At 39.4% G+C, this 23,190-nt stretch overlaps 1 protein-coding gene across 4 annotated transcripts in view; it reads right to left on the bottom strand.

The window, feature by feature from the left end:
• The window catches only part of ERBB4 (erb-b2 receptor tyrosine kinase 4), a 517,882-nt gene that overhangs the window by 112,515 nt on the left and 382,177 nt on the right, over positions 1-23,190 (bottom strand). For all 4 annotated transcript variants that reach the window (XM_079310612.1, XM_079310614.1, XM_079310613.1 and 1 more), the window contains 9 exons: positions 20,886-21,027; positions 19,344-19,457; positions 18,159-18,285; positions 15,754-15,827; positions 14,505-14,595; positions 12,906-13,105; positions 7,025-7,157; positions 5,170-5,263; positions 3,602-3,756 (listed from right to left, as the gene is read on the bottom strand). In XM_079310612.1, coding sequence (XP_079166738.1) covers positions 3,602-3,756; positions 5,170-5,263; positions 7,025-7,157; positions 12,906-13,105; positions 14,505-14,595; positions 15,754-15,827; positions 18,159-18,285; positions 19,344-19,457; positions 20,886-21,027 — 1,130 coding nt within the window. The remainder of the gene's footprint in view (positions 1-3,601; positions 3,757-5,169; positions 5,264-7,024; positions 7,158-12,905; positions 13,106-14,504; positions 14,596-15,753; positions 15,828-18,158; positions 18,286-19,343; positions 19,458-20,885; positions 21,028-23,190) is intronic.

Raw genomic sequence — 23,190 nt, 5'->3', positions numbered from 1 at the left:
CTTTTTGACCCATATAAGGCTGACACAATCATACATCATGCTGGTCACCCCGTTCACACCCACTGTTCCTTCTGCTTGGAGCCTGGATGATATTTTCTTTTCCAAGTTGGCTCTGTAAAATGAACTGGTTAATTGATACATGCCAATTTATTAATGATATATTCAATACCTTACAAAAGTTAAATACAACTTATCCAGAAAATTACACTTGGAGCTCATCCTAACTTAACAGATAATAATCTGAAAGGAAATGTGGGGTTTTGAAAATTGCAGTAACAACTGGCTTTTAAATTTTTTTCCCAGAAAAAAAAAAGAAATATTGTTGTTTATTAACTTTAAGATTGAAAGGTGGGGTCTTAACTGCACAGATATGGGGTAGCAAAGCCATTCCTTGCCAGATGAATTCTCAAAAATCTTGGTCACTGAAAAGAAGCAAAACTGATAATGCAATGGTGTAAGTGTATTATCTCTGAGCAGGAGAAAACTTTTTTTGTGTTGCTCACCCCAACTATTGTTATGGATAAATTCAGACCCAAGGGTACTGAGCTAACAGGTCAGAGGAGCAAAGTTGAATTGGAGCATAATCTAGAGGAAATTTTGCAAAAAAAAAAAAAAGAGTAACAGTTTTTCTTATCCAGAATGTGTTTGCAATATCCTTTCATCTGGAATTCAAACCTTCTTCCTAAAAATACACATAAAAGCTTTAGAGGTAACACAATGCTTTTCTGCCCTCAAATCCCTTCAGGGCCACACAATGCTGCTGGAGCTCCCCTGACTTCTCTGGTCATGGCTTGGAAGGAAAAAAGAGCATTTTGGTGAGGAGTGATGCCCTCCCTTCAAAAGGCTGTGTGACAACACACATTTGTATGATGAGGGAAGTGTCCAGTGAGATCTCCCATTTGTGTGTGCCCAGCAAGGAAGCAGGCTGTCACTTGCTATTGTACAATGAGTATTTTATTCCTGTGGAAGTGCTCAGTTTTGGCTAGCTCTGCAAGAAGAGGTGCCAAATGCTTTCCAGCTCTCTTGAATTAAGTGGGATAGCTGTCCCATGTGCCTCAGATCTGCTGCAAACTGGCTTCAAGCAGCTGATACTCATCACAGGGGTGAAAGGGCAGGAGCACAGTCACTGTTTGACAGTTCTTCTGATCAATGCAAGATCATTAACACAGCTGGATAATTACACACCTAGTAAGAGAAGCTGTCATTATACTTGAATAAGAAAGGAGAATGCTGCTAGCAAATCTTGCTAAAGCAGACCTCTGCAAGTGCCAAGATGGAATTTGTGGCAAAACACAAGAAACAGAGGTGGGACAGATCCTTCCTTGGTGGCAACTGGTGGGGATGACTGGAAACATCACATGAAAATTAATAATCTATTTTATCAAGCAGCCTGCCTCACAGAGAGCAGCTCTGCAGGAATGAGATAATATCATACTGGGAAGCATTGCTCTGCAGCAGCTCAGCCCTTTTGGATGGGTATCCCAGCTGTACTGAGGGCACTGGTTTTATTCCAGCACTTGATCTGCCAGCCAGGAGAACAGATGTGTGGGATGAAGCAGAATTACATTTTCTCTCTACCTTTCAGCCAGGAGCCAAATAGCAAGCTGTGTTGTCTCCACAACCTATTTCAGTGAAGAATCATGACTGAGGGGAATTTAAATACTGCTTTCTAAAGGAAGGGTATGAAGGAGAAAAGGTGAGAGTAGCTGCTTTCCCTTCTCTCTGTGGGTATATTTAGCCCCTGACAATGTTGGCAAGATGGACAACCTGCAAACCCCAAACATCTTGGACAGTCATTAATAGCTTCATTAATAATCACAGGAACACTAGGAACACTAAAAAAAGAATAGTAAGCCATGCTTACCCAGACCCGGGGGGGAGAGAGCATTGCTTTTTGAAAGGATAAAAAAATACCTAAGAATAGACACATCCAGTCTTTAATAAGAGGACAAATATTTTGATGGAGAATAATAATAGTGTCATGGAAAAATGATATGTCCTTATCTGGGAGATAGTGACACCTTTGTGTATGTAACTGGGAAAGAGACTTCTGCCCTTTAACCTCTCCTTTCTCTGGGGATGGGCACACAGTGGGACATTCTTTCACCTAATCAGAAGGAGAAAACAGAAAGGAGGGAAAACTGAAGTCCATGGATTCAAAGGACATCATTTGGCATAAGGGAACCCTGTGCCATAGCTGCCAGTGAGTTCTGCCAAGGTCAGCTAGAACTGCCTAATGCCCTTCATATTTGTGTATGAACTAGAGTGCCACATTTTCAGCACAGGACATAAGAACTTCCCTTCTCCATCCAGGCAGATAAAAAAAAAAACCACTTGCAAAATGGAGAAGTGGAAAGGCATGGAAAACCTTCTGCTCTCGTCCTGGTCTAGGAGAAACACAGTTGGGCCACAAACACTAGAAACAGCTGGGTCACCTAGTACTCCTGAGGAAAGAGGAGGGAATAGGAAAAAGTGTTGCTCCTGGAGGCCAGGAGAGCTGTTAAGGCACTTCCTATGCTGGGCAGACAGTAAATCCATCACACATCTGTGGTCTTGTCAGATTAGATCAGCACTGGCACCTTCTCCATCTATGAAAGCCAGGACCAGAGCTCCTGGAGTGAGCTCATCTTTTAAAATCATTTCTTCTTACCCTTTTCTTCACAGTAGCAGCATTTTTCTCATTGCATAACTGATTTAAAGGGTCTGAGGGAGAGACAAATCTGTAACGGATCCTGGCTGTGTCTCTGTGATCTCCCTCTCATTTCCCTAATGGCTCTATTGTAATTAGATTTGCAAAACCAGCAAAAGGTCTCATTTTGAATGGCAACAGCTGTTGACATCAAGATTACATTGAATAATTTACTGGTTTAATTTTAGCTGCTAAACAATAACAGCCTCTTGTTGAAGATTATTTCACTGGTTGATGTTTTCTCTTTTTCCCATTGCTGTGTTTTCCTCTCTTTGTGTGCTGGACACTCTGAATTGCCCCATGGAAAAGGCAGTAATAACTTCCATGGCCTGTGCTAAACTATAGGTGTGCATCAGACTATTGTTGCTATGTTGCACAGGTTCTTAATTCTGGCTGTATTATTCCAAGTGTAACAAATTATTCTGGGCACTTTGACAGACTTCAGAAATTGATGCTCAGTCTCAGGCTCCTGTAAAAAGTCTGGTTTCAAACTCTGTGCATCAGTCCCTGTAGAAAAAGGAGAGCAGTAACACTTTTGTCTCACAGTACTGCTGCAGGCTTAGTTCACCAATACCAGATAGCAGAGACTCTGTCAAGGAGCAAATACTACAAATAAAGTCATTTTACAGGCCTAATATTAAGTGAAAAGGTAGCATTTGCTACAAACCAGTGCAGAAGGAAAGCTGAGAGCATTCCAGTGGAAAGTTCTTCTTAAAAATGTTTTTTTTTGTGATAAGCTGCTGGGCATTCATGACTAAAACCTGAACGTCATGAGAGAGCAGAAAACCAAAGGTTAAATTCCTACTGCACACTCTCCTTTCAGAAGTGGGATTAGTGCTTTTCTAAGGCAAACCAGCTGTGCTATGAGCAGCACCTGGCTAGGATGGCTCCCTGCACAGAGCTTGCACTCACCCTTGGGTGCAGTTTGGATGGCACGGGTGGCACTCCCGATCCTCGTCGGCGTACTTGAAGATGAAGCTGTTGGCCCCCTGCAAGCCATCAGGACATTTCTCCACACAGTTTGGGCCATCCTTGAAATGGAAACACTTTGTGCAGTGGTCAGGTCCCTGGAGAGTGTGGAAGAAAGAAATGCAGTGCTTTCAAGTTACTCTGTCCTTTCTGCTGCACCAGGATTGCATTGGCACAGGCTCAGCAACAACTGCAGCAGCTCCTCTTCCCAAGGAGCAGGAATTACCTGCATGGTTCCAGCCCCTGGGAGGGACCAGCACATGGATAAATCCTGGGGCTTTTGGCCATTAACTTCTTCTGTAGAGTGCAAGACTAAACACCAGCTTCTAGATGAACTTTTTAATATTACTGGTGGGCTTAACACAATGAAGTCAGTGCCCACTTTAACTCTGAGAAACTTCCTGCTACATATTCAGTACTGAACCACCTTTGCCAAAATCTCCTACCTCTGTACTCCAGAACTATTTTCCACAAGCATTCTGCACATGGCATCTGGTCACAGCAAGACTGAAGAACTACAAGGTCTCCTTCTTCTTAATACATATGAAGATCAAATTGTTAAGAACAACAAACTAAGACTCCTGATCAATGTAAAATTTTAAAGCTGTGATGATAAACCAGGTATAACTAAATCTGGTGTTCAGGCTGAGCATTGGCCTAGGGTTTTATATCCATTAGCCCTGCTACAAATCTAAATTTCCCTGATGGGCTGAACGCTTTAAACATTAGCTTCTTGCCTTATGGGTGTATTGCAGAAAAACACAGTATTGTAAGAAAAATTGTGATGCCTTTCTTTTTCCCATTCAGTAAGTAAGTCATAGAAATAAGAAAATTAAATTAAGGCTTATATTTTCTCAATTAGGAAGAGCCTAAAATACAACTCCTCATTTCCAGCATACTTGTGACTTGGCAATACACAGAAAACTAGAAGAAAAAGACAATTTCCATCTCCCAAATGAGCAATAATCTAAGTTACTGGCCATTATAAAGGTTAGGAAGAATTAACCATAATTTAGGATGCATGAAAAATATAATCTATCAAAAGAACTTAAAGGCCATCTAAATACAAAAAATCTCCCAGCATATTGTTCAAACTGAGAGACTAATTCCCCCACTTTTTTTGGTGGGGCAAACAAGGACAGAACTGAGTATAAAGAATAAAAATAGGGATTAAAGAGGACACTCAAATCCCAAATGCATGCTGTCTGTAAAAATTGTGTGTATCTGTACCACTAATGCATTAAGTCAACTCAGGAGAGCAAAGGAAAACTTTTAAAATCACTTTCTTAAGGAGGCAGATCCAAGGCAGTTTATTCCCAGCACCGATTTAGCATGAGCAGAATTCCTTCCTTATACATAGAAATTTTTTTTTGGGGGGGGGGGGGGGGTTGGTTTTTTTTTTTACTAATTTGCTATAGCTGCTTTAAGTCTGTGAGGAGGAAAACCCTGTCCTTCAGCAAGTTACCCTGAACCATAACAAACCAACCCAAACCAACAGACTCTGCTCTTACCGGCCCGTAGCACGTGATCATGTTTTCTTCCATCTTTTCACACTGGGGATCACACTCCACACAGACAGAACCATTTGCAAACTCTCGGAATTCCCTGAGAAAAGATTTTTGCAGGCAGGTTAGGAGAAATCTGGCTCCAGCCCAAAGCTGAGCTCACCTGGCTGGGTCTTCATCTGGTGGAATTGATGTCAGCACAGCAGCTGAAGACATGGACAGCTGCATGAAGCAGAGACACCTTCACCAACATAAAACTATAGTGGGGGCCTTCCTCTCATTAAGAAATAGACTTCATTAACTGGCTCAGATTCAGGAAGCCACTTGTCACCTCTGAGCACTGATGAAAGAGCTGAGCTTGTTGCAGGTAGGTCTCTATGAACACGTTTTAAAGCCTGTTCTTCAAAAGGCTCTTAATGTTTTCAGCAATAATTCTAGACTGAGGTCTCAATCTATGAAATGTCAAAACAAATCCTTTTACTCATTTATTTCATGTATCCACAGGAAACTACCACTCAAGTGACTTTTTAAAAAATTATTTAACACTTTTAAGGGGGGAAAAAAGGTAGTGATGGCTGGTTGAATTTCTTCCTTCAAACATTTCAGCTGTCAGCTACCCCTCACCACGAACCTCCAGCACTTTCCCAACACAATCCATCCCACTTTCTTCTTGGCCAAGATGAATTCACAGCTGAGCAAGTTGTTTCTCCCCCAGTAAAGACAGACCAAATCTTTATAGTAGGCTCAGAGTGGTCTAGCCCAAGCTGTGCAGGTGGATCTCATCTTGCTGCATTAACCAATTACAATATCTGCATTAACCAGTTACAGATGTGCTGCACACTCATGTTAGGGGGCTCCAGTAGCATCCAGGTAAGGGAGGGGTGAAGGCTCTGAGCTCAGCTGGTCCTCTGGCAGTGATTTTTTCCTGCTGAGGTCTAAAAGATGTCAAATACAGCTTGACCCCACCCTGAAGAACTGTTGATGACCTACAAACATGGAAGTTCTCCCCCAGTCCAGGTTACAAATATTTTCATGTATTTAGGACAGAACTGAGCCTGTGAAAAGTGTAAATACCCTTCACTGATGGACAGAGAACAGAACAGAAAATACTGATTGAGTCTCAGCATGCTCTTACTGTGACAGGCTCCATGGCAGCAAAACACACCAAGGGGGGACCAATTTATTCCAGTGCACTGACAACACAACTGGGGTCTGCAACTCTTCTTATTGGGGGGTGAAGGGGGAGGAGAAGAGCTTTGAAACACATAAAACTGTGCTCTGACAAAGTACTTTCTGCAAGCCTTCTCCAGATGGAAGACTTTAGAATATTTTCATGCATATGTGGGAATTCCTTTGGCTCAGTTCAGCTTTAAGGCAGATTCAACCACCTTGTGCTGTGGGGAAAAGGGGCAAGAACTCCTGTTGGATTTTTAAATTTATATTTGTGTATACAATTGCACAGTGCATTATGAAAAGGACTGAGTTTTTCTATTCTGGGGTCCTTATTCAAAGAATTTCCTCATCAGATGCCTGAATCCAACTCATTTGAAAAACTACAATTGTATGGATCTTAATGAGGGTATCAAGTAGGGATAAACTATGAGGGTTTTTTTTGGTAACTTTTCACCTACATCAAACTGTTCCCAATACAAAAGATGCAAAGTGATGATGCTGCATGAAAACTACAGTCAGTGGAATACCAGGGAAAGCTTTCTACACAACTTTAGAAATCCTTACATCTTAGCCCATGACAGCAATATTAGCAATGGGCACTGATAAAAGCAAACCCCAAATGACCTGCTCTTGAGGTGGTCACTAATGTTAACTGGGAGTGTGGGGGAAGCAGGAGGGAGTGCCTCACCCGTCGTAGAGGTTGCAGGAGTCGATGCAGGTCCTGCCCCTGATGAAGCGCTTGCAGGACAGGCACTGGTCTGGCCCTGGCCCCCAGCAGCCATCACTGGAGCACAGCTCATTGCACACCATCCCATCAGCAGCTGCAGAGAAACAGGGCAGCTCTCAGAACTGCTCACAGCCCTCCCAAATCCAGGAGGAAATGTTCTGTCAGCACCCCGACACGCTCAGAAATGCAATCACAATGTTCCTGTTTTCCAGGAATAGGATAGTGATTTTATGCTTTTTTTATTTTTTTCTTATCATGCCACAACACACAGAGCACTCAGCTGGAATATCCTACACAGTCCTTTCAGAAAAGTCTGCTCCTTTCAGGAAAAACTGAGTGGTGAAAAGATTGAAGAGAGTGCTGCAAGGATGATCAGAACCAGAGAGGAGCTTCTAAACAGGAATAAACAGAAACAGCCTCAGAGGTGGCACAGAAAGGACATGATTAAAGCTTCCAAAATCCTAAATGGCAAGGAGGAGGTGAGCAAGCATGGAAACAATTGTTCACTGCTTCTTCCAAGTCCCCTCATGGGCATTCAAAGAGACAGGAATCCAATAGGGTTAAAATCTGAGATTTTTCTTCATAGAAAGTAAAGATCAACCTGTAGAATTCCCTGACACAGGACACAGTAAATGCCAAAAAGATAAAGGATTCAAAAAATCAACTGTCTGAATGCACTAAAGCTCTATTAAGCTAAAACAGAAAATGCTACCTATGGATTGAGGAGTCCCTGAAATAAAACTTATGGACAGGGGGAAAACAATTAAAGGAAAGACACCATATACCATTAATGGTGATTTTGAAATCATTTACTGCAAAAGCACCTGAAAAGCCAAAGAGCCTTTATATCAAAACCCTCAAGCCTACACCAAAACACACAATGAACTAAGGGTTACAAGCAAAGTTTGTTTCAAACAGTGTAAGTCTGTAATTTTATTTGATGTAAATCATTCTCTGTAAATATGTAGATGCTGTGACAGATGGAGAAAATGAGCAAAGAGCAAAAGGAAACACATCATCTCTCCAGCATCAGGGTGCACTCTTAGCCTAACCCTGGCATGTCAAAGGGCAGAATTAATTTGAATTTATTTTTGCACAATGCAATATTTTACACAAATGGATTACACACTGGACTGAGTAAAATAAACCCAGCAAGGACCTGAAATATCAGAGATGGCAACAATGCAGATACTTGTTTGCTTTTTAAACCACCAGAAACAACTAGAGACGGATAATAAAAGAAAAGGAGGTGTAATGGTTGAGTTCTATCTCCCCAATACTATCTTACTCAACACATCACAAATAACCTCAGGCATGAGAAACCTCAACATGTTTTATCAAGGTTGGGATTTAGGCTTTTTTATTGATGGGTTGTTTTTTTATTTTTCTATATCACATATACTTTAATGCCAACATCCAAAAGGAATTCAGAAGTGTCTTTTTGTTGTTTTCTATTGCCTCAAAGCTCTAACCAGGTACAGCCAAATATAAAATTATTTCATTTAGGAGTCATCCCAGGTGCTCAGTATGCTTAAAAGTGTATTAATGATCACCAATTCCAGCACAGCAAGAGGGACTCAGGAGGCGATTTCAGAGAGATGCCTTGTCCTCCTTCCCTGAGTTCTGCTTCTGCAGTCAATTGAGCCAGACCAGCACAGCCAGGATGAGACAGACACAAAATTCAGCTTCTCATTGCTGTCCTTAACCTTCTGTTAAACATAGTCATATATTTATAATAACTATCAGATCTCAGTAGTTTCACCATGCTGCCACTGCCTGAATCTGCAAATAAAAGCAAAACCCACAAACTATCCTAGTTACAATTAAACTTTTTACATAGTTTCACGTGGGTTTTGTTTTCTAATGAATGATTCGTTTTAAATCTTTGTCATGCAACAAAAAACAGCTTCACCTGGTTTGAAGATTCCTTGATTTCCCATTTTTAATTTTAATAATATTGCTAGCTCTTCTGATTTTGTTTGCAACACTCATCACAGAAAGGCAGTTCCCTGTTTGCTTTCTCACCTTCTTTTGTAACTGGAAATTGTGATTTACTACTAGTGATTTCCTTTCTTTTCATTTTTCCTACCCTTCAAACCACTCTGGGATCAGAATTCATTTGCAGAGACAGAGTATTTCACTAAAATATCTGTACAAATAACAAGGGATATTATTACAAGATAGCTCAGAAAATCCAGTGAGTAACTGTATATAAATAAAAAGAGAGTTTTTCAATAAAGAAAATCATGATTACCCCATTGAAATGTAGCCAACACAGTGCCTCTAGTCTTATGAAAAAAGCAACAGAAACAAAAAAAATTACGATTTCCTCCTGAAATGTTTTCATAAAAGAATCTTGACAAGGAGGGAGTGGTTGTTTTGACAACTTTTAAAAACTCATTTCTCTTACCTCTCTCTTCTTTAATTGTGGGGATGGCTAAAGAAACATTTCAATTTTTGCCAGGTTATTTGGCATTTCATGGGCTGAGCATGTTCTGCAGCTCCAGCACAGCACATGGCCTTATGTGGAAGGAAATAATAAAGTTCTTGATAAGAACTGGATTTTGTCAGGAGTTTTAGAAGAAGGGCTCATTCTTTATTAATGGGGCCACACAGGTTAGAAGCAGAAATGGTTTTCCCCCAACCTAAATAGAACACAAGAAAATTAGCTACTAAAAAAAGAAAAATTATTTTTATTTGGCTATATACTTCTGGGCCTGATCCAAAGCTCTATAAACTGAAGATAAAAACTCCTGCAGACTTCAATTAGCTTTACATCATGCTCAATAATGAATGTAATCATTTATTCAAGTTGTTAATTGGTGGCTAGATTGATATAATTCATAATAATCACACCTGTAACAACCCTTGCCTAGAAGGGTTTCACCTTACACTGCAGGTGTCACTAAAACTGAGACAATTGTTCAAATAACTTTCGATAAAAGAACATTTTTTTTCCCCCATGCATTTATTTTGTGTACACTCATATTTCACAAGAGTCACCTTTGACTGTTCCATTAAAAAAAAAAAAAAGCTGGAAAAAAAATGCAGACTTTTCACTTCAGCATAGAGCAAAGATAAAATCTACCTCCCCTCTCCTTGATGATTTGTTCACAAGCTTGGACACTGACATTTCTATCCCTGAAAGTGTGTAGGGAAGTGGAGAAGGGAGAGGTCACATTCCTTCCATGTACACCCCCTTTCTGGCCCTGCTGGCACCATCTCAGAAAGACAACACAAAGCACTAGAGCATCCTGGGGGGTTATGGATTTATTTTCTTTTTAATTAAAAGCACATACATATTTTGCTTCTGTATTTTCACTATTCTCCAAGAAAACCAGAAGTCTGCCTAGACTTTTAATCTATTAAAAATAAAAAAAAAAAATCTTGGAGGCAGGGAAAGATTTAGGGACTATTTTAACATTGTTCAGAAGTTGTATAAACAGCAAGATTAAATAATTGAGGAAGTATATTTTGCATGTTGTAGAATTTTAAACTGGCTGTTCCTGTTGGGATTCCAGCTGTATAGAAGAAGTCCCTGCTCCTTTTAGGATTGCTCTGCCTCCCAACTGGAGCTGCTGCCCCTGGCAATGTTCATTATGCCCTGTCCATTCTATGAACACAGGTTAGAGCCCATTTTTAAAACCAGCCCCTTGGTATGGAGCTTGATTGTGACTTCTTAAAAAGGAAATGAATGAGATTTGTTTTCCTCTTTAAGATTCCCATGGTGTTAAATCTCCTAAAATGTCTTTAGTAGTATTTTTCTTCCTGGAAAATGATAAGCATCTGTTATAGTAAATCCTTAGCAAGCTGGAGGTGAAATAAAGTTTACATTTTCCCTTTTTGTGCAAATGAAGTGACAAGCCATTCCATGTGAGAGGATGATGTGACAGCACTTCCCAGTTTCCATTTGCTCTGGAAGACTCTGTTTCAGCATCTTCAAAGAGATTCAAACTGAGTGATCCCAGGAAAAGGCAAAAAGGCATTTGACAAAGGAGCCCTGACTACTAATGCAAGATTATGTTTGAAACTTCTGTGTTCAGATGTGTCCCAAAGCTCTCAAAAACAGAAAAACAATGGGGACACTACTCCATGAAGGGAGAAAGCACCTTACAAAACTCACCTGAGTGATTTCCCATGGTCTTCTAACATGAGGGAGGTTACAGAAAACTTGAAGCACAGAGGAATCACTCTTGTATGAGACATGAGACCTCTACCCCACCTTATTACTGCTTAAATTCTTTTTATATTAAATGTCTAGGAATGAAGGAAAGTTGATTGTGCTTTCATTAAATGCTGCATGATAACCAGACAGCTAGAGCCAATCTGATATAAAAAAAACATCAGAGCACCAAGAAGATGATTTTTCTCCCATAGCAAGCAGTTTTTCACCTAGTGAGAAGAAATCTGTGCTCTCTAGAAGATTCACATGTATCTCCTGGCAAGATGGGACTAACTCAGATCTGGGAATATAACCTTAGTGACTCTTTCATGGTCAACAAAACCTTCAGCTTCCTCCTTCTCCTGTTCTGTCAGCCCAAAAATTCCATATGGGAAATCTCAAAAGGGCTAATTCCTTCTTCATGCTATACAGAACATAGATGTTACTAGAGCACTAGCACAGAACTAGGTGGTTCCTCACAATATTATCCTGTTGCACTGCAAGGAAAAGAAAAAAACAGTGACATCACTAGGCAGACATGTCATCCTCCTTGGCAGCACCTCTATTTTCCAATAAATACTCTATTTTTATAGCTGGCCTTCTATGTAGAGGCAGAAGAAAAACCCTGCACCCTCAGGCACAGTCTCAGTAAAAACTGCCTGCAGTGACAGCAAATAGCATTGTCTAAACCTTCACTTTAACTTTTTTGTAAAGAAATGGCCTAATAAAGTGAATAATTATAAAAATTAAAATGCCACACAACCAAAACCATGTGGAAATCAACTGAACAAGACTTGGTACTTCCTGTGGTTCTTCCATGGTAGGAGAGATGAGAAAAGTAGCTGAGCAGCAGAGACAAAGCTCCAGCTGTATTTCACCTAACACTGCAGGTACACTTGCACTACAGTGTACAGAGCACAATTCACTCTATCAAATCAGAGCAGAGCAGCACTTCAGAGGCAGGGGAAAGGAAAAAAAGGAAACAAAATCCCTCAAAAAATAATGAACAAAAAAACCCATTCAAACCATCAGAAAACCAAAAGTCAAAAATAAGATCACAACTTGAAAAAACCCAAAGTAAACATTTTTGGCTGGTCAGAGCACAAACATGAGCAATATCACTTAAGCATACAGCAACTTAATGAATCTCCTCTCCTGCAAGCAGCCTAGCAGATGCTTGAAGCAAACTGCCTTGCTGCTACAATATGCCTGTATTGATGCAATTTGCTGCCTGATTTCTATATAAACAAGTTATTTTATGTGCCATACAGCTTTCTTTGGCTTTTCAGTACTATGATCTCAGCCTCGGTACTGGCATGCAAGCTTTCCTGAAGCAGTGTTTCTATATCAGAAAAGGGAGAATTTGGCAGCCTAAAACAGTCCCAAAAGCACCATTCTGGATTAAGATAGGGCCATTAGAGTGGGGGAAGCAGAGGATGCTAATCCCACTCCAAGGAAAGGGTATAAAGTCATGAACACTCCATTCACAGCCTTCAGAATTTGTATTTGTGAAACTGGAACATGACCATCACGTTAAGGAAGCAGCTTCACTCTCAGCTCCTTTTCCTTTGTTCACACCTTAAAACATTTCATTTTCCTGCTCAGATGGGATGCTGTAAGTGAGCACAGATCCCATGGAGCTGCCCAGCTGAGGGTGTGGCAGTGACAGCAGGTACTCACTGCAGTTCTCTGCCCTTTTGTTCCGGTGGATCACTGTCTTTTGGCTGGGGGTGCTGAAGAGGCTGCTCCAGTTGACAGTGTGGTAGTAACACAGATTGCTGTTGTCTGTGATGTAGATGTTGCCAGCACTGATCTGCTTCAAGGACTGAAACTGCAGGGAAGTGATGCCTTGTTGCTTTAGGATTAGCAAGGAAAGGCCACTGGGATGAGAACAAAAGTGAGAGAGAATAGGAATTAGCTTCAGAAGACACAATTTATTATAATCTCATAGGGAATTACCAACTGGAATTAGTTCCAGGTGTCAAGATGACCTGAGAATTGTTCAGAAAACTTCCATTTCGTGGTAACACAAATATTTTATGAGTCAACATCCAGTTCTGTTGCCTAGGAAATGATGAGTCCAGTCAGAAGTGAGATACCACAAGCTGTGATGCTCATAGCACTAGGCCAAGCAAGCCAGCAGAACTCCTCAACCAGTTTCATCTCATCCACTAACAGATTTTTTTGAGTTAATGTGCTGCTAGGAAAATGGGATTAAAGTCAGGTTTTTCTTTCAGCAGCATTAATAGCATGATAGTTTATATGCTAAGAAGAATGTATTAAAACATCTTCTGTCAGGCATCAAATTAATGTCATTTCAAATAATACTGGAAGAAATTGTTATTTTCATGAATTTTTTCCCAGCCCACTTTCTATATTTCATTTTTCTTTGGTTGTAATATGCAGTTATCACCTTTCTTCATCAAAGGAACAGTAAATGATTGCCTGTGCAACATGAAAATGACTGCACATATTTTATGACTGAAGGTTAGTGAAGACAATATCCACTTTCTGGGCACCCTTTAACTTATTGTATTTTAATGATGATAATTGTTTTCCAGCTGTTCAAAATAAAAATTGCTGCCTTGGAACAGAATGCAGGGCTGTAATTCAACCTCAAGGTTTCACTGCTATTCATATTCTGCTCAGGTTGCTGTTTAAGATGCTAGTAGAATCCCATGCCTGATTTACTCCATCTCCAAACTGGGGATCCAGGGATTGCTGCATAAATTCCTCAGGTACCTCCTTGTGCTTCCCCCAGCATTTCTCACCATATTTTCTTCATTTCAAACCAATTTCTCCATCTGAGTTTTCACATAAACATCTCTGGTAAAAATGGCACTGCAGAGCTGACAAACACATCACCTGCCAGGTGCCTCAGTGATTTCAATGTTCTTCCATCTTTTACCTCTTATTAAAACCACTTTGTTGTTTGGGCATGTCTAATCACAACCATATAAACTTCTAATCATGAAGCTAAGTTCTATCATTCATCCCTTTTAAACTATGTTTCTACACAAGGTATTTTAAACCATAAATGTAAGTTCCAGGCAATGAGGCAATAGCTACAGCCATGAACCAAGACTTTTTTAAAAAAAGTAATTATGAGAAGGTATTACCCATTATAAACAACTGATCTAGTAATGAATCCCTTGGTAACAGGAAAAAGATATATCAATTTATTATGTCCTTCCCAAAGGATGCTGACTCTCTGCTACTGAACAAAGAATCACAGAACACTAATAAAAAAATTATTCCACCAACAGAAAAGTATCTTACCTATAGAGAGCTCTCCCACCAATGGTAACCAAGTTAGAAAACACCCTGAAGTCTGTCATATTCTCAGGCCATGACTGTATGTTCAAATACCCTGAAGGAGAAAAAGACAAATGTGAACACAAATTATTTCTGCCACGTGTGAATTAAAAAAAGCTTGGACCATAAAGGAAAGAGTGCCAGCTTGAGGAAAAGAAATAAATAAGGAAATCTGCAGACTCTCAGGCTGCTCACCACCATTTCTTCCAGAAAAGAGAAGGAGAACTTGTCCTGATTTCTGAGCTGAGGGCTGTTCACTCTCTGCACAAGCTGTTTTGTGCTGCACAGACCTCAGGAGAGGGCAGCTCCCCATGACTGACCCAGCACTGGGCTGAAATGCAGTACACATACTAAAGAACAGGGGTAATTCCACTTCAGCAGCAGGGCTGAGACTGCCAAGTATTGTGTTTGGGAATGGCAAATAACATTTACCCAGGTGCCAGATTCTCTTTGACATTGATTAGGAAGAGATTACTTTCATTTTTAATCCCAGTGGTCTGCTGAAATTCACAACTTTTGAGAGGTGAAGCATGCTGAGTTCCACACAGCTACAGTCAAAGGTATTTTGGTAGAGTTTTTTGTACATGAAGTAGAAAATTTTTTTTGCATTTCCCTATCTATACATAACCAGAAATCAAATGAACTCAGAGCTGTAGTATCTCCCTCCTTGTAACCCACATGGTGAAACAAGATGATGCAAGAAAACAAAGTACTGAGTACCAGTTTATAACCTCACTGAAAAGTCACAAAAAATGGGACTCACTACCACCACATTAAATATCTGTCTCTAAATTACAAAATCTTGCAGCAGCATCTTCTGTTACACCAAGGGAAGGAGCTGTAAAAGCAGACTAGAACTTCCAAATGCTTTCAGGTGAAAAAAATGGTTTCCCACATTTCAGCATGATTTTCCTCACATTTCCCTCCCTTGCAACACTGTTCTACTTTGCTAACATGGGACCAAGATCCTTTGTCCACTTATCATCTGCCATAATGGGCATCCTGTGTTCAAAGGACAATGCACTTGTGAAAATCAACTGATACTGAAGTTTTCTGTATTAAATTGAAATAACATTGAAATAACAGCATGATGAGCTTAATGAAAACAAGTACCTTCTGTTCTTCAGAAAACCCAACACATGACAACTATAAATGCAAAGTGAGAATGAATGCATCAATTAATGCAGATTATAGGAGATCAGAAGTGTGTTACCTGTTATCTCTCTCACTGTTTGGAAGATATTTAATTTCTCTGGATTGATGGCAGCAATCGTGTGATACGGGTCTCTGAAAGATTAAAATCACAGAATGTGACACTCTAAATAAGAAAAGAGCAGGTTCTCAAAGCCATACCATATAGGAAACAGCATTAAGGTGCTCAAAACTTTGCTTTTATGAGGATAAAATTTTAAACTTAGATATGCCATAGGATAAACAGATGAAGCTGATCTCAGTTTTGAGAGTGCCATCATTTAGTAAATATTTAAAAGTCAACCAGAAACCTAAACCAAGCAAAAATTCCTCTGCAATGACATGTATTTTTGTGTGTTTTCTGAGAGTAGGAAACATCCTCAATAAATACAGAACAGGCATTTCCTCCTCTCCTGTTTCTGCTTTCCAGGACATGTGATTCTTGGAATTCAAACATGCAGGTGATGCACCTGGCTGTCTTTGGGGACAGACCTCCAGCCTAGGAGGTGACACACAAATGGGGTCACCTCTAACCCCCCTGAGGTGGCTTCAGCCTAGCAGCAACAAAATAAATTTTAGAATGTTAACAAAACAGCCCAGTGGATCACAGAGGCATCAAGCACACGTTACTTTAACAATGTGGGGCTCTCAGAAAACAAAATAATAAGTTTAGACTACCTAACAGAAACACAGAAATTTGCTTTCAAAATGCATTACCATCAAAGAAGGAAACCCTTGCTTGCAATAAACATGAGGCAGCTGAATTTTACCTCTAAAGTCTGAAGATAAAACAGCTTTAAAGATGCAGATATACACTTAAACAGCCAAATATCTGATGCTTCATCAACATAGAGAAATTCAGAATAGTGCATATCCTAATTACCCTAATTGTGCATAAAATTACATATTATATATTTCCATATATATTGACATAAATTATAACAAATTTACAAATACTTGAAGTTCATATGCTCAGGAAAGAACCACAGGATCAAAAAATAGGACAGGATCAACTGCACAGTTTCCAGTGGAAAGAACAACAAAATATATCTTCTGCATCTTTCACCAAAATCACTCTCTGCCACCACCAAAAGTCTTCCAATTTCCCAGAGAAGCAGATTGTAAGTCCCTAGAATCTAAAACACTAAAATTCATACTCTAAAATTTGAAGTTTGCTGTGAATAAATGAATTTGTGACAAAAGATGGAGAGAAAATAAGTAAGATTGTTGTTTCTCTACACTGCCTTGTTACATAACAAACTACTTGTGTAGTCAGTGTCATTTTTTAAATTTCCCTTTCATATTGCTGGTTTGCAAAATGCCATTGAAACTTTGAATGAAAATTCTATAAATTTCTGGAACAGCTTTTTTATTTATTCTCAAATCTTCTCTTTTAACCTACACTGATACAGTTCATTCTGCAGAAAAATTTAGGGTTGCAGAACTCAATTACCTCGTATCTTAGGCTTGCTGAAGTGAGTTTTCTTCATCAGGAATGAGACAAAGTGCTACAAAGTTTCCACATTACATGTCCTACTCTTCTGTAAAATGGAACAGGATATTTTAAATTTCTGCTTATAGTTCAAATTTAGATGTTTTTCAGGCAAGAACAATTTTATTCAAGGTTAGGTTTGGTTCTTTTAATTTAGACAGATTTTTTAATGAGCTAATATAATTTTCCTGCAAAAGCAGTTCTTTTACTCAAAATTTAATTTCATGTAATGCACTGGATTAATTCACACAATTAATTCCTCATGGGCTTTAGCTGCTTGTCTTGCATTTACTTGTTTTTTTTTTCCTGTCCTGTGAGATTTAACAGGTTTCTATCCATCCTCTCAGTTGGTTATTTGGCCAGAGCAGAGCCACATGGCACTTTGATGTTTCTTGACCTATTACAACAAGCAAAAAATTTAAACTAAAATACTGGATTTATACACCAGTGAATTCTATGTGTGAATTCAGTGAATTTAGAGTCTTCAAAACTGATTGACAAGAGGGTAAATTTTGTGTATGTGTGTGTACTGACAGCCACCCAGACTATAACAAATTGTGCTAAGAGAGGCTGTCTCTCTGTATATTCTGCATATTGTTTAAATTTTGTATAGCCAGCAGAATAAACCCATTGAAGGTAACTTTTCTCCCTTCTATTCTCTAATCAGCTTTTATTGTAAGCTAGTGTTGAGGACCTCATAAAGTAACCAGAGAATCATAGTTGTCTTTTTTTAGTGCAAACAGTTAATCCATCCTTTCTTTTCCCAGAGGTTGAATCTTAAGAGTCAAGGCAATGGCTTTCTCCAAAAGAGAAGGCAGAAAACTAATTTATCCTTGATCTGGTATTGCATAAAGGACTGCAGCCATCACTAAGAGGTGGATGCAATTGGTTTGAGTTGGCACCATGACACAGCATCTTAACATTTTGTCACTTACCCATGAATCCCAGTGACAAGGAAGATAAGGTTGCCATTGATCTTGGTACAGTTTACAAACTTGTCAATGTTGCTGGAATCCACTGTCTGAGCAGACACCAAACTCCCTGTCCCAATGCCATCACATGCTGCCAAAACAAGGAGCTTGTGTAAAGAACTAGGGAAAATAATTACTGAATCAGAACACATTGGCCTCACAGTCATGAGTCTTCATCTCATTCAGCACAGAGGTTAAAACAGCATCCTTGACCCATATTCCCAAAGGAGCACATGCCAATTTAAAACAGTGAGCTACAGTACCTGCCACAGAACCCTGGCACACAGCTTCTCTGTGTACCCTGTCTAGCTGCATTTTCTGGGGCACAGGATACATTCAGGAACAAACCCTTCATGATTTCCACCACATAAACTATTCTGTCTTCCTAACTGGGCTCCTCTAATGGCAACTACCAGCAGAAGCTTTTACAAACGTGATAGCTTTCCTCTTGAGAAAGTAAGGAACCTCATACCTGTGTTTTCACACATAAAACTATCTATTCAATGAGTTATTTATCTCAAAAAAGCCAGATGTGGCTTCCATTACAACTGAAAAGAGTAGGAAAACCTATGATGCTTTGCTCAACAGATTTTCAAGCAGGGAACAGAAAGTCTCCTTGCTGGAGTCTAGAACAGCCAAACAACCTACAGTCTTCTCAAAAGAAATATCACTAGTCTGTGTTTGGGACACTGAGAAAGGAAGTGTAAAATTCTAGGAATACAGAGACAGAGGAAGGAAATGGAAGCCTAATGTTGTATTGACAAATGTGAGACATCCCAGACATTGGAGTCTGGGTTTTTTGCATGGCCCCCTTTGGAATGATAAAAGGACAATGCTAAAACACCTCCAGGAAATACTTGTCATTAAAATAACACAATGAAGAATTCTTTCAGATTTCTCTAAAACCAACAGAGAAATTCCCTTTGTTTGCATCTAATAAAAAGTGATTGGTTTGTTTATGTTACCATTACAGCTTAATAAATTTTCACTCTATTGTATGTGCTTGACACAAACCTACACAGCTCAAAGTTTTGTGGGTATTCAAAGGCTATTCATATTCTACAACACACTCATGAAGGGCAATTCAAGCCAAAAATAACACTCTGTGTAGACTGCTTTCAATAAAATTTCTACTGTACCAGTGCCTACCTTTAGGACAAATGTCAGTGCAGGGCTTGCACATCTTAATTCCATTTTCTTCAACTTCCATCTTGGAGCTTGGACATGCCCGGACACAAGAGCTGGAATCTACCACAAAGTTGTCTGAAAAGAAAAAGGAGATATTGGCAGAATGTGAATAAAAGCTGGGACATGTTTTTGAACTCCATGTCAATACCTATTGTTATCTTAGCACTTCCCCAGTGACACTAACAAAGTTCTGGGTTTTCAGAACTATATAAGCAAAATAGGCACATTATCAGAGACCTTGAAAAATCCATGAATTCTCAGGCCTGATTCCTCTTTCCCCCCAAATTTGGCTTTATTATTATTTGTAGGGGAAAAAAAGTTATAATTGGAAAGAAATAAAGCAAGATGGTCTGTCCTGTCTTTTCCATACACACAATATACATCTGAGATATAACAGTGCACAGGACAATAAGTATCCAAAGGGAATAAAGACTGATCCTGCCTAACTAAATGCTTAGTACTAATAAGAAAAGAAAAAAAATCAAGCTAAGTGTTCAGTGAAGCATTTGGGGAAAGAATTATATCCCTTTATAGTGCAGGTTATAAGGTTCTTAACAAGCCAATCTTGCTTCAACAAAGCCACCACTATTACAGGCAGAACTCAGTCCTGGTGGTCACAGCCCCTGGCTGCTGTCAGTCCTCCACAGAGATTCACAATTGGGATTTTGGATTGGGTTTGAATTATAGCTCCATTTAATATAGATCACCCATCTTTTTTACATGTAATTTATGGATAAAATAATTAATGTACAACTGTAAGCCTTCATGGAATGAAAGGGAGAGAAAGAATACTATCTCTTATTATTCTTTCCAATTAAACCAGCAGATTCAAAGACTGTATAAGTGATGACGCTATAATTTTTTCTGTTACTTGTCATCATCTGACTGGTATCTCAGAAGCATGTGGGTTTTACATGCATGGGATTCTTCTTTATTTAGCTCCTTTTCCCCCTCTAATTTTACTCTGGAGTTTTAAGACAGCATTCTTGTCAGTATCACAAGTTTATTCCTCAGTGGGACAGAACTTTTCAGGGTAACTTTCTGTCAAATCATCATTACTCCAAGTTAGGGGCATCAATATCATGAAAGCACTTGGTTCCAGGTAGGTGCTGAACTTATTTTTCTAAAACTCATATTTTTCTAAAATTCATACCCTTTTACAATCTCACTATTTTAACTATTTATTTCCACTACTTTGGAATTTGCAAATACTGATCTAAAGAAGGAATGTAACAAGCAGTTGACCACGAAAACAGAAACCACCTTTCTTTAGGAAAATCACTCTAGGATACTTGGGAGCTGTCAGGAGCACAGAATGTCACTGCCTTTAGTTATCACTTGAGTTATTATTACAGGCTTCAAGCACATGTGGAGTGATTGGAGAGATTGTTCTCTGCACTCAGCTCTCATTCTCCCACTGTTTTTAAGGCTCCTGAAATGCAGCTCCAGCTTCCCACCACTGCAGAGAAAGGCAGATAGCAGGGCAGGTAACAGAGCACTCACGTGGGCACTTCTTGACACAGAAAGCCCCATAGGTGTACTTGGCATTGTGATTGTGCTCCAGCTGGAAGGTGGTGGGGTTGTACACGAAGGTCTGGGGGCACTGTGTGACACAAGCACCACTGTCATTGAAATTCATGCAGGCCTGCAAAACAAGAGGGACAAAAAGTACTGAATTTAATCATATAGCTGCTTTAAGAGGTTTTTTTTTTTTTTGTGTAAAAATGGCCTTGATTGTTCAGACTTGCTGCAATAGTGAGGAATGTGATACAGAGCTCTCTAACATTCACTTTGGCTACTTGGATTTTTCTCAGATCTTGGAAAATATGTGACTTTTCAAATTAGGGAGTGTTGTTAGCCCCATTAATTGGCAACAGTTGCCTGTTACAACACTTCCTACAAAACCAAAACAACACTGTAATTTGTTTCATAACTACTCACAATCAGCTAATTCTCAACTTGACAGGACATTCTAAAACTGCCAAGAGTGAGCAGCTATTTATCATCATCTAACTAAATGCTAATGACTTTTTCAGAGGTCCAACCCTTCAGATTCCTTACTGCATGAGTACATCATCCAGCTGAAAACTGTAATTCCCAATTAGGATGCAAGAGGGATGAGAATTTCTTTTGAGCTGGCACAGGAGGGGGCCATTTCCCTAAGTGGCAAGTTTAACAAGGTCAGTTGCTTCACACAGGGAGAGAGGAAAATAGGACTTTGTGCCACTTAGCATTCAGGCTCTGCCACACACAGCTGACAGAGGACAGGGCCCTGACAAATGAAGAGTCAGTGTGTGGATAACAAAAGTAATGGGATGCAGGGAAAACAATTGACCATGCAAGGTTGGTAATTAGGAGGAGAAAGGCCCACCGATTTTGACATTCCTTATCAGCACACATCATGCCTATGGTTTTAACCAGAGATTATGAGAACTGTTGGAGTAATTTTCACAGAGCATACCATGAATGAAAAATTTGTATGAATACAAAAGCTGTAGCCTGGTTTGGATCCCTCTAGCAGTTTAAGCAGCCACTGTTACTGGGTATTGCCTCCCCACTAACCTATAATCTAGAAATGAATCCTTCTGGTCTCTTTCCAGGTTGTTAAAATACAGATGGTTTTGTCTTTAAAGAGTCAACAAGTATAACAATAATATATGTGTCCTGTCCCCTTGCCTCCTGGGCTGGGACTGAGAGAAAAGAGAAAAAGATTCCTCTTTTCTGCTGATTTTACTAGCAGTCCTTATCTCCATCTGGATCAGTACCAGCAAGACCCTGGGACCTGTCATGCCGGAAGATTTCAGAAAGGAGAGGCTAATAATGTATCCAAGGACAAAATGTGCTGCTGAAAGGAACAAGCAGGGCTACTGATCCTGTTTTTCCTGGTCCTTTAAAATGCCTATTATAAAACCTGCCAGTTTGTTTGTTTTTTTTACAGAAATGGATTTTTTTTTTCCCCTTACAAAGATAAGCACTTTAGTCAGAACTGGATGGCAAGTCCACCCAAGGAATAGGGTTGAGTCACTTTTCTGGTTCCACTAGGCAGTCAACCAGGCCCTGCTAGGCATTTCAAGTTCTAGACCCAGTGTGAATCTGAGATAAAAACATCAGTAAAACTTTGCCTTAGCATGTTTACTTGCATTTATGTCAGATGATGATTACTGTCTTGCTTTTAGAACTGAATGTACAAATGACAGGATGGCAGCAGATGGAGGAGTATAGATGAATTCTATCTACAGATATTAAAACCATATTTAGAACAGGATGCTGTTGCAAGATGCCATAATGCTCTAAAGGATTTGTAATTCTTCATAAGCTGTACTTTTGCTTATTAATATATACTAATTTAGTTTGTTTCCTCAACCCATTTTTTACATGTTGACTTAAAAGATACTCCATCATGCACTTGACAATTTTTTGATAATATTTTAGCAAAGCACATAGTAAAGCACACCTATAATCCTTGAAGACATAGCAATTCTCTGGAAAAATTCATCTCGTAGATCTGGGAACTTTTAATTTATGACTGAAAGGTTTTATCTACATTTGTAATTGCTTTGATAATATATGCAAATTTCTAGCATTTTGTGCTAAATGCTGGTAATTTGTGAATAAAAGCAGGGAAATGCACAGGGAAAAAAACTTCTGTGTCTCAGCTGAAAGCTAAGCACAGTTGTCTATAGCCTAAAGGGTTACACTTTTCACCCACTGTGTCTAAGCAAGAAATGACTAGTCCTGAAAATTGCCAGACCCCTGCTGAATTTCTTTTACATTGCTCTGGGGCCAGAAGGGAATGAGAATAAACCCT

The sequence above is a fragment of the Erithacus rubecula genome (assembly GCF_903797595.1).
Source record: "Erithacus rubecula genome assembly, chromosome: 8".
Lineage (NCBI taxonomy): Eukaryota > Metazoa > Chordata > Aves > Passeriformes > Muscicapidae > Erithacus > Erithacus rubecula.
Note: the sequence above shows the minus strand (reverse complement) of the source record. Positions and strands in the feature narration are given on the sequence as shown.